At 56.6% G+C, this 19,080-nt stretch overlaps 1 protein-coding gene across 1 annotated transcript; it reads right to left on the reverse strand.

Annotated features, from left to right (window-relative positions):
* Positions 1 to 8,508: 8,508 nt before the first annotated feature.
* Positions 8,509 to 18,670, reverse strand: HS3ST2 (heparan sulfate-glucosamine 3-sulfotransferase 2). The gene is made up of 2 exons (XM_071571375.1): positions 18,156 to 18,670; positions 8,509 to 9,722 (listed from the first exon to the last, which is right to left on the reverse strand). The coding sequence occupies exons 1-2, from the start codon at positions 18,599 to 18,601 to the stop codon at positions 9,104 to 9,106; spliced, it is 1,065 nt and encodes a 354-aa protein (XP_071427476.1). The 5' UTR covers positions 18,602 to 18,670; the 3' UTR covers positions 8,509 to 9,103.
* Between the last annotated feature and the right edge of the window lie 410 nt (positions 18,671 to 19,080).

Below are 19,080 nucleotides of genomic sequence, written 5' to 3' on the forward strand. Positions count from 1 at the left end.
GTCAAACTGACCTGATCTCATTCTCTGGTAAGGTTCTGGCACAGAAATAACAGTCTCCAGCCTGTGTTTCCCTCAGTGCTGTGATGCCCTGAGGAAAGGATAATAAAAGTGGATTAGAAAACGGGGTTGAGGAACTGGGAGGGAATGCTGCCACTGTCATTGTTTCTCTGACGGATGGTGGCAGTGGCACCTTCCCGGGAGCTGCATCCTGCTCTGGTTGTGGGAGTCCTGGTGCTGCAGTGTGGTGGGGCGTGGGCACTTGGTGCCTGGGCAGTGAGAGCAGAGGACAGACATGAATGCTGCTCCTGCTGCTCCAGGGCAGGTACTTGCCTGGCTGGCACAGGAGCGAGCAGTGCCCTCCCTGCCATAACCACTCCAGGGAAAACACACAGAAAATGTCAAGTTTGTTTTATTTACCCAAATCATTATGTGAAGATAATTCTGAGTGTAGCAAAAGGAGTGGAAACTGTTCCTCAGTCTCTGGTGCCCTTACAGGAGCTCCTGTGATGTCCATGTCCATGGCAGCATGTCACGGCTGGAGCAACCTGCCACTCCTGTCAGGGCATCTGCTGGTGCTGCCAGGCTGGAGGTCACTGCCTGTCCCACTCTGCCTTGGAGGATGATGGGCAGCCAGGCTGCAGGATTTGCTCAGCTCCAACACCACCAGTAACACCACCAGTAACTTTTCCATTTTCCCCCTGGAAATTGTTTCTGTCAATATTTTAATTTCATTTTGGCTGAGCAGACGGAGCAGAGGCAGTGCATCCTGAGCAGATCATTTGTCTCCCAGTCTGGATCTCATCAGGGACCTGGCATGTGAGAGGATGCCAACAGCTCCTCATGGATGGAATGACGGAGCCAGCTGGGAGGATGGCCAGAGCAGGAGAGGACTGAGCCCTGCTGCCCCTTGCACCTGAAGCCCTGTTGCAGGGCAGGCACCTGTCAGTCCTTCCTGTGAGGCCACTGAACTCCCCCAGCACCACACAAGCACCATCAAGGCTCATCAAAGCTCCATGTGGCAGAAGGTGCTGTTGGGCTGGAGCACTGTGTAGCTGGGCAGAGAAGGAAGCCCCTCATGTCTCCTCTGCTCACCCAAGTGGCTCCAGGTGCCATCTCTGCAATGAGGTGTGTTTGTCTGGGAGAGGAACAAGGTCTAACCAGATGGCAGGGCTAATAAATTGCTCAGGAAAGGCAAACTATTACATGCAGCCTGCATCTCCTCCACGTCTCCATTGCAAAGTGCCAAAAGAAATCTGTCTCAGGAATTATTGCAGAGAGGGTAATTTCTGTTTCCCAGTTGCTGTCATACATTAGAAATATCTGAAATGCCTCCGGTTGGTTTCCAGTGGTGAGGAGCAGCCAGGGGCTGCCATGGATGAGAAGCACTAAAAGAAAATAAATTAGCCTCTTGCACTCAGCCCTTCTCACCGCCAGACCACGAATGACGAGTGGCTGCTGCTTAAGTAACAGCCAGAATAATGAGCAGAACAAGACCCACAAGGGAATATTAACTCAGAGAAACAACATTTTCTCCCCCTTTTGAAGTTTGCCCCAGCAGCTCCTCTACCGGCATGAAGGTGAGCCATGTCCCATTGGAGCTGGCAGGAAGGGGTACCAGGTGTTAGTGTGACTGTCCTGCGTCCTATGCCACCCATGCTGATGCTCTTCCCTTTCTTTCCCCTCAGCAATCCTATGACAGTCTGTCTCCTCCTGGCTTAGCCAGGTATAAACCACCTGTGCTTCCCATAACCACCCAAACCAGTCACCTGCAGTCAGGGGAACCAACACATGGATGGATGTCGGTAACCAGTGTAGCACTGCTCATACTCCCACACACCCAACCCAGCCCTGCAGCCAGGGAAGGACCCGAGGAGATGGGGAAAAGGCCACACTGGCCTCTGAGCTAAGCTGTGTGTTTGCAGGCAGGCTGGCCCACGTTAATTTAAATGGGAAGGTGGAGCAGCCAGAGCTTGTTAGTGGCCATGTGTGAGCCCCCACAGCCTGGTACAGGGGTGAGGGGAGGTGCTGGTGACAGGTTTCCCTGAGGCAGCTCCATGGGCATCATGAGCCCACCTGCCCGCTGGGCTTGTCCTGCTGGTGTTCTCAATTTCCTAAAGCCACGTGGGTGCGTTTGTCCAATTCCTAACAGAAAAGACCCAGTTCTGAGCCCTGCTGTGTTGGAACGAGTGATTTCAGGAAGCTCATCCCTCTGAGGATGTAAACCAGCAGCACTCCTGAATTTCAATTCCTTTATCTCCTCTGGCTGGCTGAGTCATCCAGGGAGCATTCCCTTGACGTAGGGCTGCAGAAGTGCCTTGTTTCCCAGCGGTGATTAATGATGATAATCTTCCTTCCCACTGAGCCTCACAGGTACCTGTTGCAGTGCCACAATCCCCAGAGTATGCCTGTGCACTTAATGTGTCACCACTGGGAAAACGAGGTGTCCTTCTGCTGAAAATAGACACAAAATAAACCTAAATGGAGCTGTACATTTTCTTTGTCTTGTTTCCCTACAACACCCATTTCCATCTGTCTCACACATGTGAGCAACACAGAAGAAGCTGTTTCACTCTGCTCTTCCCAGCCATCCTTGCCTTAACGTCTCTGTGCATGTGATAGAGCAGTTGGTGCTGATGGGGCTGTGCTGCCACATGCACGGTGCTGGCAGCACCATGGGAAGGGTGACAGCCACTGCCTCACCTGACAGGTGCAGAACATCCTGTCCTGGATAGTGACAATTGCTGCAAAGGGTGGGTGTCACAGCTTGGCTGCTCTGAGGGAAAGAAGCCCCTGGCAGCCCCACTGGCCCCATGTGCCACCCGCTGCTCCAGCAGGGCTGTGAGGCCGCAGGTAAGACGATCCCTCGGTGGCTCCCCTGGCCAAGCTGCTGCAAGCAGTGGGGTGTCTGTTGCCTTAATAATTTGGACTTGCTCTTCTGCCAGGCTTCCTTGGATTGATGTCTGCATGAGATCTTCTTGCTCCTAATTCTTCAGGGTCAATGCAGTGCTGAGGGATCTGCTGTAGCTGCCTTGGCTCGTTGTGGGCTCACTGCCCACCTGTGAGCACTTAGAGCCTGTGGAGAGCACAGAGCCCATGGAGAGTGCACGGAACCAATGGGAAACATGCTGTGTGGCCCCACAGAGCAGGCAGGGTCTGTAGGATGGGCTCATGGGGGCCAGACTGGCGTGCCCAATGCAGAGGGGGGATCTTGTAACACCATACTGTGGAAGTGAGACCATGGCACATCCAGCAGGTCCAGGTCTGCTGGTCCCAAGGGGGCAGCCCTTGACAGAGACAGCCCTTGGCAGAGCCTCCACCTTGGCAGGCTGTGGGCACAGGACCAAGGGCATTTAAATGCTTGTGTTGGTCTGGCAGAGGCAGTGCTGGGTCAGTGACAGGTGATGATTTGCTGAGGAAAAGGGAAATGACAATATTCTCCATCAATATTATTATAGTGCTGTCCCTTAGGGTGGACAGTCCGAGAGCCACAAGGGAGGTTTTTGTTTGCTTTTTCTCCTCACAAGGAGAGTTAATGGCACTTAGTGCAGCTCTGGCCATCAGCTGCCCAGGCACCAAGCCATTGGGGCACCAAGCACCCAGCATGCCACACCAAGCACATGGCAGTGCCGAGGTGATGGTCCCCAGCTGGGGCAGGGGCTGGTGGCGGGTGAGAAGCCCTCCCACTCTGCTCTATTCTGCGGAGACAGCACATCTGAATGAGCTTGTCAAATGAAATTTTCTGTCTGGTTAGAAATGGATTTTCGAGCTACTTGCTCTCATGTAAACATTTTTAGTGCTCCCCAGCCAAATCAGAGCCAGTGAGAACAAACATCAGCCTGAGAAGACCCGGTCCCTGCAGGGAAATCACTGGCCACAGAATGAAACCAAATGCATGATGGCTTAAAAAGGCATCCATCAAAGTGTATGTTGAAGTGATTCATAGTGCTGGTAGTTAGACTTTAATTAGATCTTAATCACGTAATTTTATCTTTGTTTTAAAGATGAGAGCTTAATGACTGCATTGGTCTCATAACTGTGTCATGGCCAAACACAGCACTGTCATATAGCAGCTCTGCAGCATGCAGAGATGGGGCTGAGGGCGTCAGCCTCTTTGGGTATTTTAAATAAATGTGTATTTTAAAGAAGGAAATTTGTTTAAAACACACAAATCCATCAGTACCTGCCAGCACTCAGGAAAAGTGGAAAGGGCAGAGGCATGGAGCCACGTGTGAGCCTGGGCACTGGCTCCCCAGCTGTCACCATCACCACATGCCAGCCAGTGTGTGACAAGGAGAGATGGATGACGGGCTTTCACTTCAGCTGGCAGGCTGGATCCTTCACGGGATTACCAGCAGAGTAATTAATCTCAGTCATTCCTGGGCACTTTCTTGTCTCCATGCATTGCAGTGCGGAGCTGACATGCCCTACAGTGCACAGGGATGGACACGGGGATGGAGACAGGGATGGACATGGGGATGGACACACAGAGGGACATGGGGATGGACACAGGGATGGACACACAGAGGGACATGGGGATGGACACAGGGATGGAGACAGGGATGGACATGGGGATGGACACACACCAAAAGGCAATGGCAGTGGGGACCATGCCCTCTGTTAACATGCGTGAACGCTGGGTGTGTGTCCCAGGAGGGGATTTTCCTCCCTTGCAGCTGTGGGATCCCTCAATATCTGCTGCAGGGGATGATCAAGTGTGCCTCGTATTCTGCTCCTTTTAGCTACTTTATTTTAGTTGAATTAGACGAATTTGGTTCAGGTTTGCAAGGCGAGTTCCTATGGTTGGCAGGACTGGGACAGCACTGCTCAGTGCCATGGGGCACAGAGCCCATACCAGGGGCTGCCCCTTGAGCTGGGCTTCACCCATGCCTGGCCACAGGGGCTGTGTTGCACAGGACATCCGCGACAGCCACACTTGGCCAGGGACAAAGCAGTTCCACTCAGGTTTCGGCTTTTTGCCTCTCTGACCTCTGCCTGGCCCTGAGCTCTGCTCGGAGCTCGTCCCCTGCAGGGAGGCAAAGTGGCAGCTCTGTGCCCCACGGCTGCCGTGCTGCAGTGGCACTTCCCCAAAGCCAAGCGACTTCACTGTCCTTGAGCCCTGCCCTGCCCTTGATGCGACGGCAGCGTCCCTTTCCCACCTTCCTTTCCCTGCTTGTTATGCCACATGAGCCACTTGAACTCATTACTGTGGCAGATTATAGGTCCCCAGGTAATAAAGAGTCTTCAGATAATTACTAACAGATCCTCTAATAGGAATGAACTCAGTTGAATCCACTCAGTCACTGGGTAAATATTTATCCCTAAGCTGTCCTTATCTGCAGCCAGCGGAGCGTGCCGGAGCCGGGGCCGGGGCCGGGGCCGGAGCCGGAGCCGGAGCCGGAGCCGGAGCCGGAGCCGGAGCCGGAGCCGGAGCCGGGGCCGGTCCTCACGCCGCGCTCGCTGCAGAAGCCGCCTGTGCCAGCCCAGCCTCGGGCTGGCTGTGACCCAGCACCCCCCGGGGGACCCCATCCAGCTCCCCTTCCATCCTGGGGGCTGGCAGCAGCGCCCCTGTGCCCAGCCGGGGAGCTACTGCGAGACTGGTGTTCCCGCAGGCTGTGAGGAGTCCCGGCCAGCGCTAAGTGCCTTTGACACTCCGCAGGATTTTGGGGTGTGACACCCACCACCACCGGCTGGCAGAGGGTGCACAGCAGCTGCCACCCCTGCGGGCCCCCCGAGCCGCGGCCCCGTCTCTGTCAAGTGTCAGCCCCCACGGCCGCCAGCCCGAAAGAGCGCCAGACCCCCGGCCCGCCGCCCCGGCTATACAGAAGTCTCTAACTGGACCAGCCGGCTAATTAGGTGTCAGGTAATGAATTATGCAGCGATGCCTGGACTTCGATTTAGTATTGAAGCCATCAGGTCCTCCCATTGTTACACGCTCCTGCTCGTGGAGAGATGGACAGGGCTTGCAGAGGAACTTGGAAAACTTTCAAAGCAAATTAAACGTGTTAATCTGTTTGTGTGCAAACATGTCACCGGGGAGTGGGCACCGCACTGGCACTCGGGCTGGGCTGGCACACACACATCAGCTCCTCCTCTTCACTGCTTGTGTCTCCTCTGCTGCGGGCGGGCAGGGGACAGCCCTGGGGACTCAGTGCCCACGGGCAGCGCCTGCACTCTCCAAGTACCGACTGGTAGGAGTGTGGGGCTGCAGGGAAGGGAAGCAGTGGCTGGTGGTGCCTGGGAGCTCCATGGGAACACCTTTGCCAGGAGAGGTTGGAGGATTCTTGTGGGAAAGGGGAGGGCTGGCAGCAGGGCACAGCCCCCAGAGCCTGTGGGTGACCCATGCTGCAGAGGGGTGACTGTGGAGACAGGGCCACCATGGGCACAGAGCTGGCATCATGGGCAGCCCCTCTGTGTCTCTGCACTGCCTGGGCAGGTGGGTGCTAGCACCACCAGGTGACATCCAGCTGTACCCATCCTGGGCAGTGGTGACAGAGCCCAGAATCCAGCTGGCAGCGTGTCCCTTGCTGCAGACTGATGAAATAATAGGAGGAAACTTGACCTACTTGAATGTATCCACATCCCAGATGCCCCTGGCATCCGCCATCTCCAAGGCGTTGAAGTTTCTGTTAATGACTGTATTTATTTGCTGCCCAGCTCCATGTGGGTGGAAGGAGGTGTGTTAGGAGCACACTCCTGAGCATTGTGGTGGGGGGACAGGGCTGGGGGTCTCCCATGGTCACTGCTAAGGCCTTGCCTGCATTCTCATCCCTGCCACTGCCAGTAAACATGGAGCCAGCAGTGCAACCAAATCATATTCATTAAAAAGAAGTTAATGAAATCAGTGCTCACAGCACCGTGATCCTGCCTTAGTCAGAGGGGTGAACAATGCTCCTTGTGCAGCTGGAATACCTTGGCCCTATTCAATGTGCTGGTCCAGCACTGCAGCTTGAGTTCACAGGAGTCATCATGGTGCTCCCAGGACAGCTCCCACCTGGGTCAGGGTCTTCTCATCAGGACACAGGGAAGGTGAATAACTAACAGACACTACATCAAAGATAAGGTCTCTTACTGGGGGGTCCTGGGATGATCCCAGCAGGGAGGGGACGTTCAGGGCCGTTTTGAGAGAAGAGACTGCTGCCAGGCAGGAGTGGTGCTGCAGCTCTCCCAGATGTAGCAGTGGTTCTGCTCTCCCTGGACAGGGCACTTGCCAGCAATGTGAATGGGCCCCAGGAAGGATTCCCTTGGCCCAGCACATCTCAAGAGCTCTTCAGTGTGAGCAGGATCAGGCACCACTTAAGTCACATTAATTTCATTTAAGTATTCATAAGCTGGTAAATATTAAACAGCTGCTCTCTGGGGTTCAGACCTGAGCAAACCCATCAAAACACAGTGCATGCAATGGCAGTGGCCGTGCAGTGGGGGCAGCCGGGGCCGCGGGACCTGCTGCACCAGGGATGGGGCACACAGCTGTGTGACAGCCCTGAGAGCAGCTCTGTTCCCGTGGCCCTGAGTCAGAGGCATTCGTGGTGGAGAGATCCCAGGCAGGGCGAGCAGGGACCTCCCTCTGGCAGCCCCTCTGCTAGGGGTCAGCTCAGCAAACCAGCAGTGCTTTACATCCTCACCAAAACCCTCCACCCCTACCAAACCCCAGCCCTGCCTCCTTGGAACGCAGATCACCCCCTTGGGGCTTTTTAAGCCATTTTTAACAGCTCCTAATGTGCTCAGCATTTTTTCAGTGCAGAACTTCCCAAGCCCTCACTTTCTCACCCTTTGGAAAGCTAATACTTAGGCACATTTCTGCTTGCTCCATTTGTAAGGACAAATGTAAAGTAATTGTTTGATATCACAGTGGTTTCCTCAGGCTTCAGCTCTAAGTCCCCACTAATACAGTATTGTCAGGGGGATCAATCTAACCCAGCACCTTCTGCCTCCTTGGAGTGGATTGGAAATGACTTATCTACTGCAAGGCTGGGATTTGTAGGTCTCACTGTGAATCTTTTTCTCCTTTAAAGGAAAAATCATGCAAGCAAATATCCCATTTTACTGTCAATGGCTGTTAGTTGCAGGCTCTCCCTTCACCTGCCCACAGCTGCCTCTGGGTCTCCTTGTTGCTGGCTCTCCCTGTGGCTGACAGTGGCAGAGAAGTAGATGGGGCTCTCTTAGATGCCCACTAATTACTTCCTATTTTTTCCTGTTAGAGCTCACTGGTCAGTAATCACTCCCACTAAGGCCTTGCAAACTGGTCCATGGTGTGTTGCACCATCCCCTGCCCAGCCACTGTGCATCACTCTGAGGTTTCCCCAGCCCTGTGCTGGAGGGCGACTCTGGGGAGCCCTGGTCAGGGCTGTGACACAGGTCCCCCGGGTCGTGCCAGGCTGACCCCCTGACCTGCCTCAGCCTCCACCTGCTCCCTTGCCTGCCAGCAGGCACAGAGTCTCCCCACAGCCCCCCAGCTCTGTGTGGGGGCTGCCCAGCCATGCCCTAAAAACAGCCCATGCGTACGGACCAGTGGAAGCCGCTTTATTTACATGAAGGGATCACATGCTGAACAAGGAAACTAGTGCCACTAAAGTACCCGTAACAGCAGGATTCTGTGCTTTATTCACAGGACAAAATATTGGTACAACATTTTCCATAGACTTCTTTGTCAAGCAGACACATCTCACTGTCCTCACGGGTACACACTGCGCACAAGTGACGAAGGCAAAGCGGAGTGGCCAGAGCTCTGCCTGCCCAGGATGTGGGAGAACAGTCCCACTGACACTGTCCAGGAGCACCTATCTGCTTTGGGACACACAGGAGGGATGTGCCTGGAGCAGACTGTGCACAGGTTGCAGGATGGGGCCATCACTGTGGCCCTGGGGAGCATGTGGTGCTGAAAGCAAACAGGACCCAATAGAACAAGCCACAGCACTGCCGACTTGTTCTTCCCTATCTTGGCTTGCTCCAGAGCACTGCAGACTCCCAAGGTACAGAGAAGCCCTCACCTGCCTCTGCTTGCAATTCTGGGCAGGACAAGCTGGGAGAGTCCTGGCTCCAGCCCCTTGGGCCTCCATCATGGAGGACTGCAGCCTCATGTCACTGCAGCTCTGCTCCTGAACTCTTATTCCCACCTGAAGTCCTGCCCAACTGTTTCATAGAATTTGATATTATAAGGTCTATAAAAGTCCCGAAGCTGCTCGATCACCTCAGGGTCTATCTGCACATGAGTCCTGCCCTTGGACTTGCCCAGGCAACGAGGCAAGCCACTGCTCTCTGACTTCTTCAGACATGGAAAGCCTTTCGTCTTGTTGAAGTAGAAGTGCTTGTCTGTGATAACCCGTTTGATGCCCAGGAAGTCCTGGACTTTGCCCATCTCCCCGGCTGGGTCCGTGATCAGCTTCTCCCCACTGACAAAGTGGATCTGGGAGAGGGGGAAGTACTGGAGCCAGCTCTCCAGGTGCACAGCGTACATCCCGATGCGGATGGCGTTCCAGGAGGTGTCCACCAGCCCCAGGCTGCGGTTGCGGAAGGTCAGTCCCTCAAAGGTGGGGATGTCTGGCTTCTTGGAGAGGGTCTGTGTGTAGTCCGAGATGGCCCTGGTGACCGGGTTCCGCACCACCACGATCAGCTTCGTGTCGCGGGACATGTTGAAGATCCGCCGCGGTGCCTCTTTGGTGACAAAGTAGCTGGGGGTCTTCTCCACCGTGATCTGGCTGTCCAGTGTTCGTGGCATCAGGCTCCTGCAAGCAAGGCAGAAGGTGACGGTGAGGAAACAGCCGGGATGGGCACCAGGAGGTGGTGACTGCAGCATGTCCTGGCGGGACAGGGCAGGCACAGCTGGCTCTGGCAGCGCTGTGGAGGACCCTGGCCATGGACATCTCCCAGGCCCATTCCAATCCCCGGGGACACCCTGGACAGAGGATGGGGGCACCAGCAGCCCTACATGCACAGTAGTGGGTGTGTGCCCCATGCCAGGATGCAGGAACATGGGGGCTGTGCCACAGCACCACCAGAGGAGCCATGGGGAGAACTGAACTGGCCTTGGGGTGGGGGGGCTTTGCAATGCCACCAACGGGAGCTGGGGCAAGGGCTGCCCAGGGATGTGGGGCTCATGCCCAGGGGGTATCGCGCATTCCACCAGGACCTGACCAGGTCCAAGGGCTCTGAGATTGGCTCCTGGGTAACCCCTCTGTAGCTGGCGTGGAGAGCTGGGCTGTGAGCCAGGCACGGAGCATCAGGCTGGGGGAATGCAGCATCTCTGCGGCCCAGCTTAGCACTAATTAAATCATTCACTTTGACATGTGAACATCCAAATCAAATAAAAACTAATGGGATGGAAAGATTTATAAATTGGTCTTGAATTACTGGAGTAAACTATCAAATCCACCAGATTCATGGTGCTGTGGGTCCCCAGGCTGGACTGGGCAGGGAGCATCAGTGCTGTGATAGAGATCTGGCACCTCCAGGGGCCCAATAACACAGGCCATGGCCAGTGGCTCTGGGCCAATGAAAGACCTAACTGGGAGGAGAACCAACAGCAGCCCACAACACCCTATGTGACAAGGGGACAAAGATGGAAGAGCCAGGACATTGGAGGGGTCAGCAGCATGTGCTGGGGGCACCAGCCCAGACACCCTCACATGCTCTTGACCAGTTTCCTTCCTCATTTGAGAGAGAACAAACTAATTAGTCAGCAACAATTAGCTGGGCTGGTTCACTGAGGTACCTGAACACAAACAGGGCTTAATTGGCCTTTCCCACTGCTCCACTTCAAACCCCATAAATCCCGATTACGATTCCCGTTGGTTAATGACTGTTGGGAAATGCTAATTCAGCGCAGGCACACAACTCTATCTCCCATCACAAACAAGTCTCATCATAAATCAGCACGGGACAGCTCTGTAAGTGATTCACTATTACAATATATTGTGGAGAATCATGAAACTGCTGTTTCATTAATGGCTCATCCTCAGGCCTGTTAGACTTTCATTACATGAGTTATTAGGTCCATGCATTCAAAAACGAAATTGCAGGTTCTAATCCATTACAAAAAACACAAAACCTCTGCATAGTAAATTACTGAAATGAGACAAGAGTTGGGTTTCTTTAAATGGACTCCCAGTGTTTGCTGCTCCTGAACAACAGAGACTGCTGAGACAACAAAACACAATGCAGGCAGATAAATAAATCACAGTGAAACCAAGCAAGGGGGAGAGATGTCATCCGGGCGTTCATCTTCCCACTAACGGCGGGATCCCCCGGGCTGCAGGAGTGGGGAAACGCACGGCAAAGTTAATTACACCTGACTTCAAAATTGTATTTTGGACCTCTGCATTCACAGTTATTTGCATACAAATAGCATGTCACACAGCTTTACGCCCCAGGCTTGTGTGAAGGCTCTTGGTGCTGGCCCTCAGTGTGCATGGCCAGGGCTCAGCCAGGAGCCACTCCTGCTGCTCCGTGGACATGTCCTGTTGCTCTGCTGATGTCCCCAGCTGGCCCCGGCACTGGCTCCCGGTGTGTGCCGAGCCAGCTGCTGCCACAGCATCGCCAGCACGGGGACAGTGACATATGGGTGACGGTGGTGGGGAGGGATGGCTGGAGCACTCACTCAGCACACTGATCTGGCTGCAGGGACAGCACTAAGTCTTCCTGAATTAGAGATTACTTTCATTAGAGTCACTCAATTCTTAAAGCCCTTTAGTGCCATTTGATATGGGCATTAACACTCCTTTCGGTCCAGATTTAGAGGTTGGTTTTGCCCATGTTAGTGACGTGGGGACACATGTGAGTACAGCCCTGGGGAGCTGCTGTTCCTGATGTTGCCCAGCTGTGCCCCATGGCCCCCAGGACTGCACTGCCCTGTGTGTGTTGGGCAACAGCAGTGCAGAGCCCAGTCCAGCTGCAGCAGTGCCTTGCCCTGAAGGAGTTAACTCCTCACCAGCACCTTTCCAAACCCTGAATTATTAATTTTGTTATAATCTGCCTTTGGGCACCCTGCGGCCCCAACAACACTCCCACATTAAAGAAACATGCACTCCCTCACTGGCTGCACCACTTTGATGTTGAACATGCGTGGAACACTCTCCCAGGGAGGAATTTGTACAAAAACTCATCAGCTGATTGAGATATTGCAGATAGGCATGGCAAGAGCAGTGCCCACTGATAATACCATCACAGCCCCAGCCCTGCAGCCCACAGAGCAGCTCTAGGTCAGTACCTGACCGCTGCAGCCCACTGTGTGCAGAGGCTGGAGGCCGACATGTGTGATCCTGGGCTGCATCCACTCAGCAGCATAAAACCAAACTGTTTAATTTGGCAAAAAATCCCAAGTGCTGGCTCCTTTGATGAGGGCTCTGTGCTTCCCCTCTCCCAGCTGATGTCATTGGCAGGGAAGGGTGGGTTGGGAGGGTGTCTCCAGCTGCAGCTCCATGTGTTGGAGATGAGCATAGAAAGCACAGGCGTCAGCATCAGCTCCAGCTCCCTGCAGGACTGTGCCATGCCATGCTGTGCCATGCCATGCCATGGGTGCACTCAGCTGACAGCACCACCAGCCCTCACCCGGCCCCCTCTGCTCAGCAGGACAATGGGTGGCAGTGGGGGATGAAAGCTCCAGCAAAACTACAGGGAGGTTTAAGCAAAACTGGGTCAAATGATAGAAATCAAGGTAAGAAGAAGATAAAAAGTTCTCCCTGGCTAAGAGATGTCACAGCAACCATCAAGGACACAGCAACATTCTGGCTGAGAGCTGCCCCACAGCCACAGACTGTGAGGGGCTGAGGGGATGCCCCACGGGCACAGACTGTGAAGGGCTGAGGGGATGCCCCTGTGCTGCTCCATAGCCCTTTGTGACCTGCAGTCAGCCCTGCTAGTCCAGGACCAGCTGTCCCAAGAGCAGAGCCACAGAACAGAGAGGGCACCATGTCCACAGCTGGAAACACCACCCGAGGGCCCATGGCCCCAGCAGCAGCTGGCCAGGCCCCACAGCACCACTACCCCCACCCTGCAATACAGCAGCCAGGATTTAATGATAGAGAGGCTGCCTTTAATAAATGTTTATGTTCAAAGAATTTACACCAGTGCTCTTAGATGGCTAATGAGGGACATTTCCATGCATAAAAGCAGAGCGAACACAGTAATTAACTTTGTTGCTGATTCATTTTTAATCATTTAAATGCACCAGAGATTTGCAGTGTCCTTTAAGTCAAGAGATTCTTTTCCAAAGGGCACACTGCCATCGCCCTTCACAGACAGACACCGACAGGTGACTCCTACCTTCCTAAATAACCATCCAGCACTGGTGGAGGGTCTGGCAAAGTCAGGCCAGTGGGATGGGAGTCTTCCTGCGCAGCCTGTGCAGAGCCCAGGTCACAGTCCTATCAGAAGGTACTGCCCTGTCCTGATAGAGACAGACTGGGGTCTCCCCCTCTACCATTTCTAAGGCAACTCCTTCCATAGGTGAAATTTTAAAACTGATTATTAATTTTTAAAACCACCATGTGCCACAGCTGCTGCAGCAATTCCTGAGTGAATGGCTCACATCATTGCCGTGGCACCCACTTGGTGACCTCCTGCTGCCAGGAGCCTTCGAATGGATGGGACAACATGCCAGCACCAAGCACAAACCCCACCAACATGGCAGCAGGTCCTGAAGACCTCCCCACCACACAGGGTGGGCACTGCCTGTCCTAAGAGCCAGCTCTGGTACTTGCTCCCTGGTCCCAGCCATCTCCAGACAGACACCATGGACAGACACTGTGGGCAGTGCCTGGCCCTGCCACGGACACTCAGGGTCACCAGGGCCTGGCATCCTGAGGCTCAAAAGCCTCATGGAGCAGCTGTGCCCGTGGCATGTCAGGTCACCAGCTGGATTTGGTGCTTCCAAAAAAAAGGTGAGAACAAACTGCAGCCTTCACAAACAAGGTCAAGGGACAGAGCAAGCACGTGCATCATTAATGCCGAAGGCTTGGCATCCCATGTGGGTTTATCTCTGGCATCTCCCCTATCTCTTTGGGGAGGGAATCTCTCCTGGCCTGAGTGAGGGTCTTGGCAGAACCTGGCCCACCCCGAGGGTAGGACAGGCAGGACTGATGCCCACAGGCAGCGTGGGCATGGCAGTACCCAGTGAACATGCTGCCAGGGACACCTCCTCACACGAGTCTCTGCCAGGGGCTCCATGTCTGTTCCTCTGAGCCAGGGCACTCTCTGAAGCTGAGGAAATTTCCAAGCATCCTTCAAGCTTGCTGCCTTCCTCTCTTCTAATTAACTTTACCAAAATGCACTGTCAGTCAAGCCCACACACAGCCCCTGTCGCTGGGCAAAGCCTAATGGGCTCCCATTTGTGTGTGCGCCAGCCCAGCCATTAACCGAGAGCAATTAGCCGGGTGGAGCGGGAGCGGGTCTGCGGCTCCCTGTGTGCCCTCCCGCCGGCCCTGGGACACAGGGACACAGCAACGCTGCCTGAGACAGAGGGACACAGCAATGCCCCCAGCTGGCAGGGCTGTTCCCCAGGGCAGTGCAGTGCCCACCTCTCCAAGGCCAGCAGTGCTCCTCATGCTGCTGCAGCACTGGGAGCACCTCAAAACCAGGGGCAAGTCAAGGGTGAGGGGCAGGGGGCAGAGCTCCAGCAGCGAGGGTGCTACAGGCACCTGTCAGCTCGGCTTCCCAAGTGCTGTCCCTGGACGGGATTCAGGCAGGTGGAACTGAACGGGCTCTGCCCTGTGCCAGCACCGTCTCTGGGCTCAGCTATGGCAGCAGTGGGACCTACTAGGCAGCAGCCAGGCTCAGCCTGCCACTGCATCCACAAGAAAAAAACATTCTCTGTGAAAATAATGCTGGAGTGCCTGACAGGGTCACTCAGGCATCCTAAGGAGGAAAACTGTACACCAAGATGTTGCAATTAAAAGTCACTGCTCAAAGTTAACTGCAATTTAAATGACACCATCTTCCCTGTGTTCTGGAAAATATTGAAGGTTATTGGGCCACACTACTTGCAGCAGGAAAAAGCTCAATATTGAACATTTAGTACAGAATTGGTAATGAATCGATATTCCCCAGTAGCTGCTGTTTGGTTTCAGTTGTCTTAAAACAGACTTTGCTATAAATATCTTTCCTGTAGTGTATCTGTATCTAATGAGGTAGATTAGAGACTGATGGGAACTGAAAATGGTGCTGGGGCTCTGGGTCTGGAGTCAGTGAGTGGGCAGCTCCTGGGTGGTGGTCCTACCCTGGGGGAAGCCAAGGGGTCTGACCCTTGCCATGTTGTCCCCCTGCACAGTGGGGAGCTGGGGCTGCCCCAGGCCACAGTAGGAGCTAAGGCAGAAGGCACTGTGGAGCAGCAGCTGTAAGCAAGCACGACATTTGGAGTGGCAAGGACAGGCAGATCAAGATACATTCCCTGCCACTGGCTCTGCCATCTCTGCATCAGACAAATGTCAGGGCAGGGGAAAACATGGCAAAACAGTAACCAACATTTTTGGAGCATCTCTGGCCCAGCTCTCATGCTGCTCACAACTGCATCAAAGAGCAACTTTGTCTCTCCACTCAACTCTTCACTGGAACACAACAGGAGAAGGACAGAGCCACACAGGGCACTCAGCAGCCAGGGGCTACTGCAGGTGAAATCTCTGCTCCTATTGCCTTTCAAAGGGCTCTGTGCCCCAGGCTGCCTGCAGAGACCCCCCCCCTCTACCATGGCACTCCCCACTCTGGGGTCATGCAGGCAGCCCCTCTCAGCTCCCACAGCTGCTGGCCCAGCCCCAACCCTGTCCTTTTTGAGCCATGGTGGCTGCCAGGACCATGCTCTCCTGCTTCCCAGGCTCTGGCACAGCGACAGGAGCTCACTGTGTTGTGGGTTAGACTTGCTCCACATTTAATTGCTCCACTTGCAAGGAGGAAAATCAATTCCACGTTTTATACATTAGCAGCCTCTGTGCTTAAGTTTTGGCACATTTGTCAGGTTAAAAAAAAAAGGTAATAAAACCCAGGAAGTGTCATTTAATTGTTTTAGCTGAACTAATTTGGAGGCTCCGCTGCCTTGGTGCGATCTCTCCATCGATCTGGATGCAGAGCCAGGCCCCAGGCAGTGGCTGCTCCCGGGCTGTGCTGCCACTGCTGCCCCCACCCCACTGCTCAGCCACCCTCACCGCTGCCATGGGCTGCATCCCTCCCGGCCACGAATGAGTCCCTCCACATGGAAGATCCCAGGCTGAGTCATGGCTGAGGGCACAGGCTCGTCTGCTTGGTCGCAACTGCCGCAGCCCCTCAGCGCACAATGTGAGGGGAGGGGGACACGGCTCCTGTCTCCTAGACCAGCATCACTCCTGGTGCCCACAGGTGACCTTACATGCCCGAGGCAGGGTCCGTCCTGGGGCACAGTCCCTTCTCTTCCTTCAGGGCAGGCTCTGTGTCTTGAACCTCCTGTGGGAGCACTGTCACAGGTTTGGTCCTGTGCTGCCTCTGAGACTCCCAGCCCTGTATTCCCCACACTGGCTTTGTGCAAGGGAAGCAAAGAACCCAGACTGCTCACAGACACAAGCACTGAAGGGGGGACTTCAGCTCAGGATTTGGGGGGGATGCTTCCCAGCCCTGTGCTGAGCACATGCGGCTCACCTGTGAGCGAGGGGCTCAGCCAGGACCCATGTTCGGCTCCATCACCGGTCCTGCCACTCTGACTGCTCTTTAGAGAAACCTCAGTTCTTTCATGCCTGTGCTGCAGGCCTGCTCCCAAGCAGCTGGCTTTTAGGGGATATAGGATGGGTGATAGTGCCCAATGTCAGGGAGAGACCTGCCGAGTGGCAAGAGTAGAAGGACACTGCTTCAGCTACTCTCCAAAGGGCAGGAGGAACTGGGCATGCCACAGGACAGCCTCAGGAAAGGGCTTCAGTGAGCTCCACTCATGTCTGTCCTGGCTATCCCATCATCTGCCACCAGTATGCTGCATAAGGACCTGAACATTCCTGGCTGCAGGTCCACCATGACCCCAGTACAACTCTGGACAGCAGCGCTGCAGACAGCTCTGCCCGTGCAGCGCCTGAGCCACCTCCCTGGGCATGAGCCTCGGCTATCAGAACCCCAGCAAAGCTGGGAGTGAGCACCATCTCATGTTACCTCCCCACCTGCTTGGCAGCCACCAAGCACTGCCCTGCTTTGGAACTGGGGACATCTCTTCTGGGAAACCACTACCAAGACAGAGCGCGAGCGAGCTCGATGTGGCCCCGCGGGCTGCCCCCACCACGCGCCATGATGCTCCAACGCACCCACAACGACAGGGTCCTTTTCCCTGCTGTGAGTTCACAGGCACCCAGCGAGGCCGAGCCCTCCTCTGCCTCCCGAGGCTGATGCCCAGCAGAAGCCCCACGGCCTTGCCCAAACGCACCCAGCACAGCAAACACCCGCCGCTGACCCACTGGGTGGGAAGCCCAGGGAGCTGGGGGTGAACCTTTGGTAGCACCACGGGCAGGCGCTGACCCCATGGGCGCTGGGACCCGCTCCCAGCAGCGCCTGCTGCCTCTCTGGGAGCGCCCAGAGCTCATCACAAAAGCCTTTACCAGAATTAAAATCCCACCATCTCCTGCTGGAGACACTTATTAGAGACTCCAGATAGTCCCACAGTTATCCGAGTTCAGAAAGACAGGATGACAGAGGATAGGGACTGTTCCTCTCACAGAGCCAACGATCAGGCCTGGTAGGAGGAGTGTGCAGGTGCGCACCGAGTGGGGCTGTGGAAGGACAGCCATACGTCCCGTGCCCAGGCACACCCGCGTTTTGGAGGACCCTTCACCCATGCGAGTGTCTCCTCGGACGGGATGGAAAACCTGGCATTGTCCCGGCTCCTGAGTGCCGATGGGCAGGGCTGGGGCTCAGGGGGCTGCAGCCGCGGGCTCCGGCGGCCAGGAGGGACCGAGCCGCGACCCGCTGGGCACTGCGAGAAGACGAGGTGAAGGGAAACTCCGGAGGGCGGCCGGCCGACAGCCTCCTCCGCCCGCCGGCCGTACCGCTCCGGCAGCTCCCGCCCTGCCGATGGACCGAGGGACGCGCATCCGAGTCCGCCGGGAGGGGAGGGGAGACAGGCGGGGAGGCGGTGGCGGGTGCTCGGGACGGGGGTGCCCGGCGGCCAGGGAAAAGGGGTGCTTGGAGCGGGCGGGGGTCGGTCCCGCAGTCCCCGCCCTCACCTGTACCACTCCAGCCCGCGGTGGTAGTTCCTGTCGAAGAAGTGGGGCTCGGTGCCCAGCGCGCGCACGTCGGGGTGCACGCGGATGAACTCCAGCACGGCGCGAGTGCCGCCCTTCTTGACGCCCACCACGATGGCCCGCGGCAGGCGCTTGGTGCCCGGGCGGGCCGGCCCCGGGGCGCTGCCGGCCGGCTGGGCAGGGGGCTCGGCGGGGCCCGGCCGCCCGCACGGCCGCGACTGCTGCAGAAGTTTCTTGGCGGCGGCGGCGCGGAGGGGCGCGCAGCGGGCGCGGGGCGCGGCGGAGCCGCCGCAGCAGCACAGGAGGCTGTAGCACAGGTACGAGCAGGACAGAGACAGAGTGAAGAGCACGAGGACCCTCCGCGCCAGCCGCCGGGACGGAGCCGGAGCCGCGGCCGGGGCCCGCCCGCTCGGCGCCCTACGCGCCATGGCTCCATGGGGCCGCGCCGCCGGGCACGGCGCGCCCCGGCCCGGCGCCCCCCGGCCCGGCGCCCCGGCCCCGGCGCGGCCGCTCCGGCATCTCCCGGGCTACGCGGCGGCGCGGCCGGGCCGCCCCGGGGGGCTGTGCCCGCCCCGGCCCCGCCGTGCCCGCCGCCCCGCCGCGGCCATCCCCGCGCTCGGGCGGCCGCGGCTCCGCTGCCTCCGCGGAAAGTGCCGGGGCAGCGGCGGCTGCGCCGCTATTTAAGGGACCGCCTGACGTCAGCGCCTCCCGGAGCCCCCGCGGCCGCTGCCTCCCCCGGGCCGGGCCGGGGGTACCGCCGCGCCGAGCCCGTCCTCCCGGGACCCGGACACGGGGCCGGGGCCGCCCCGCTCCTCGCCGAGTCCTGCCCTGCTCTGTCCTGGTCCCGGTGCGATCGTCCGGTCCCCGCCGCGCCGCCGGGGCCGGAGGCTCCCGCTGTCCTGCCTGG

Source organism: Pithys albifrons, chromosome 16 (assembly GCF_047495875.1).
Source record: "Pithys albifrons albifrons isolate INPA30051 chromosome 16, PitAlb_v1, whole genome shotgun sequence".
Classification (NCBI taxonomy): Eukaryota; Metazoa; Chordata; class Aves; order Passeriformes; family Thamnophilidae; genus Pithys; species Pithys albifrons.

Coding starts and splice junctions, on each gene's coding strand:
- HS3ST2 (XM_071571375.1), bottom strand. CDS start 18,601: ATGGCGCGTAGGGCGCCGAGCGGGCGGGCCCCGGCCGCGGCTCCGGCT. Junction 9,723..18,155: donor CGCGGGCTGGAGTGGTACAG/GTGAGGGCGGGG, acceptor CCTTGCTTGCAG/GAGCCTGATGCCACGAACAC.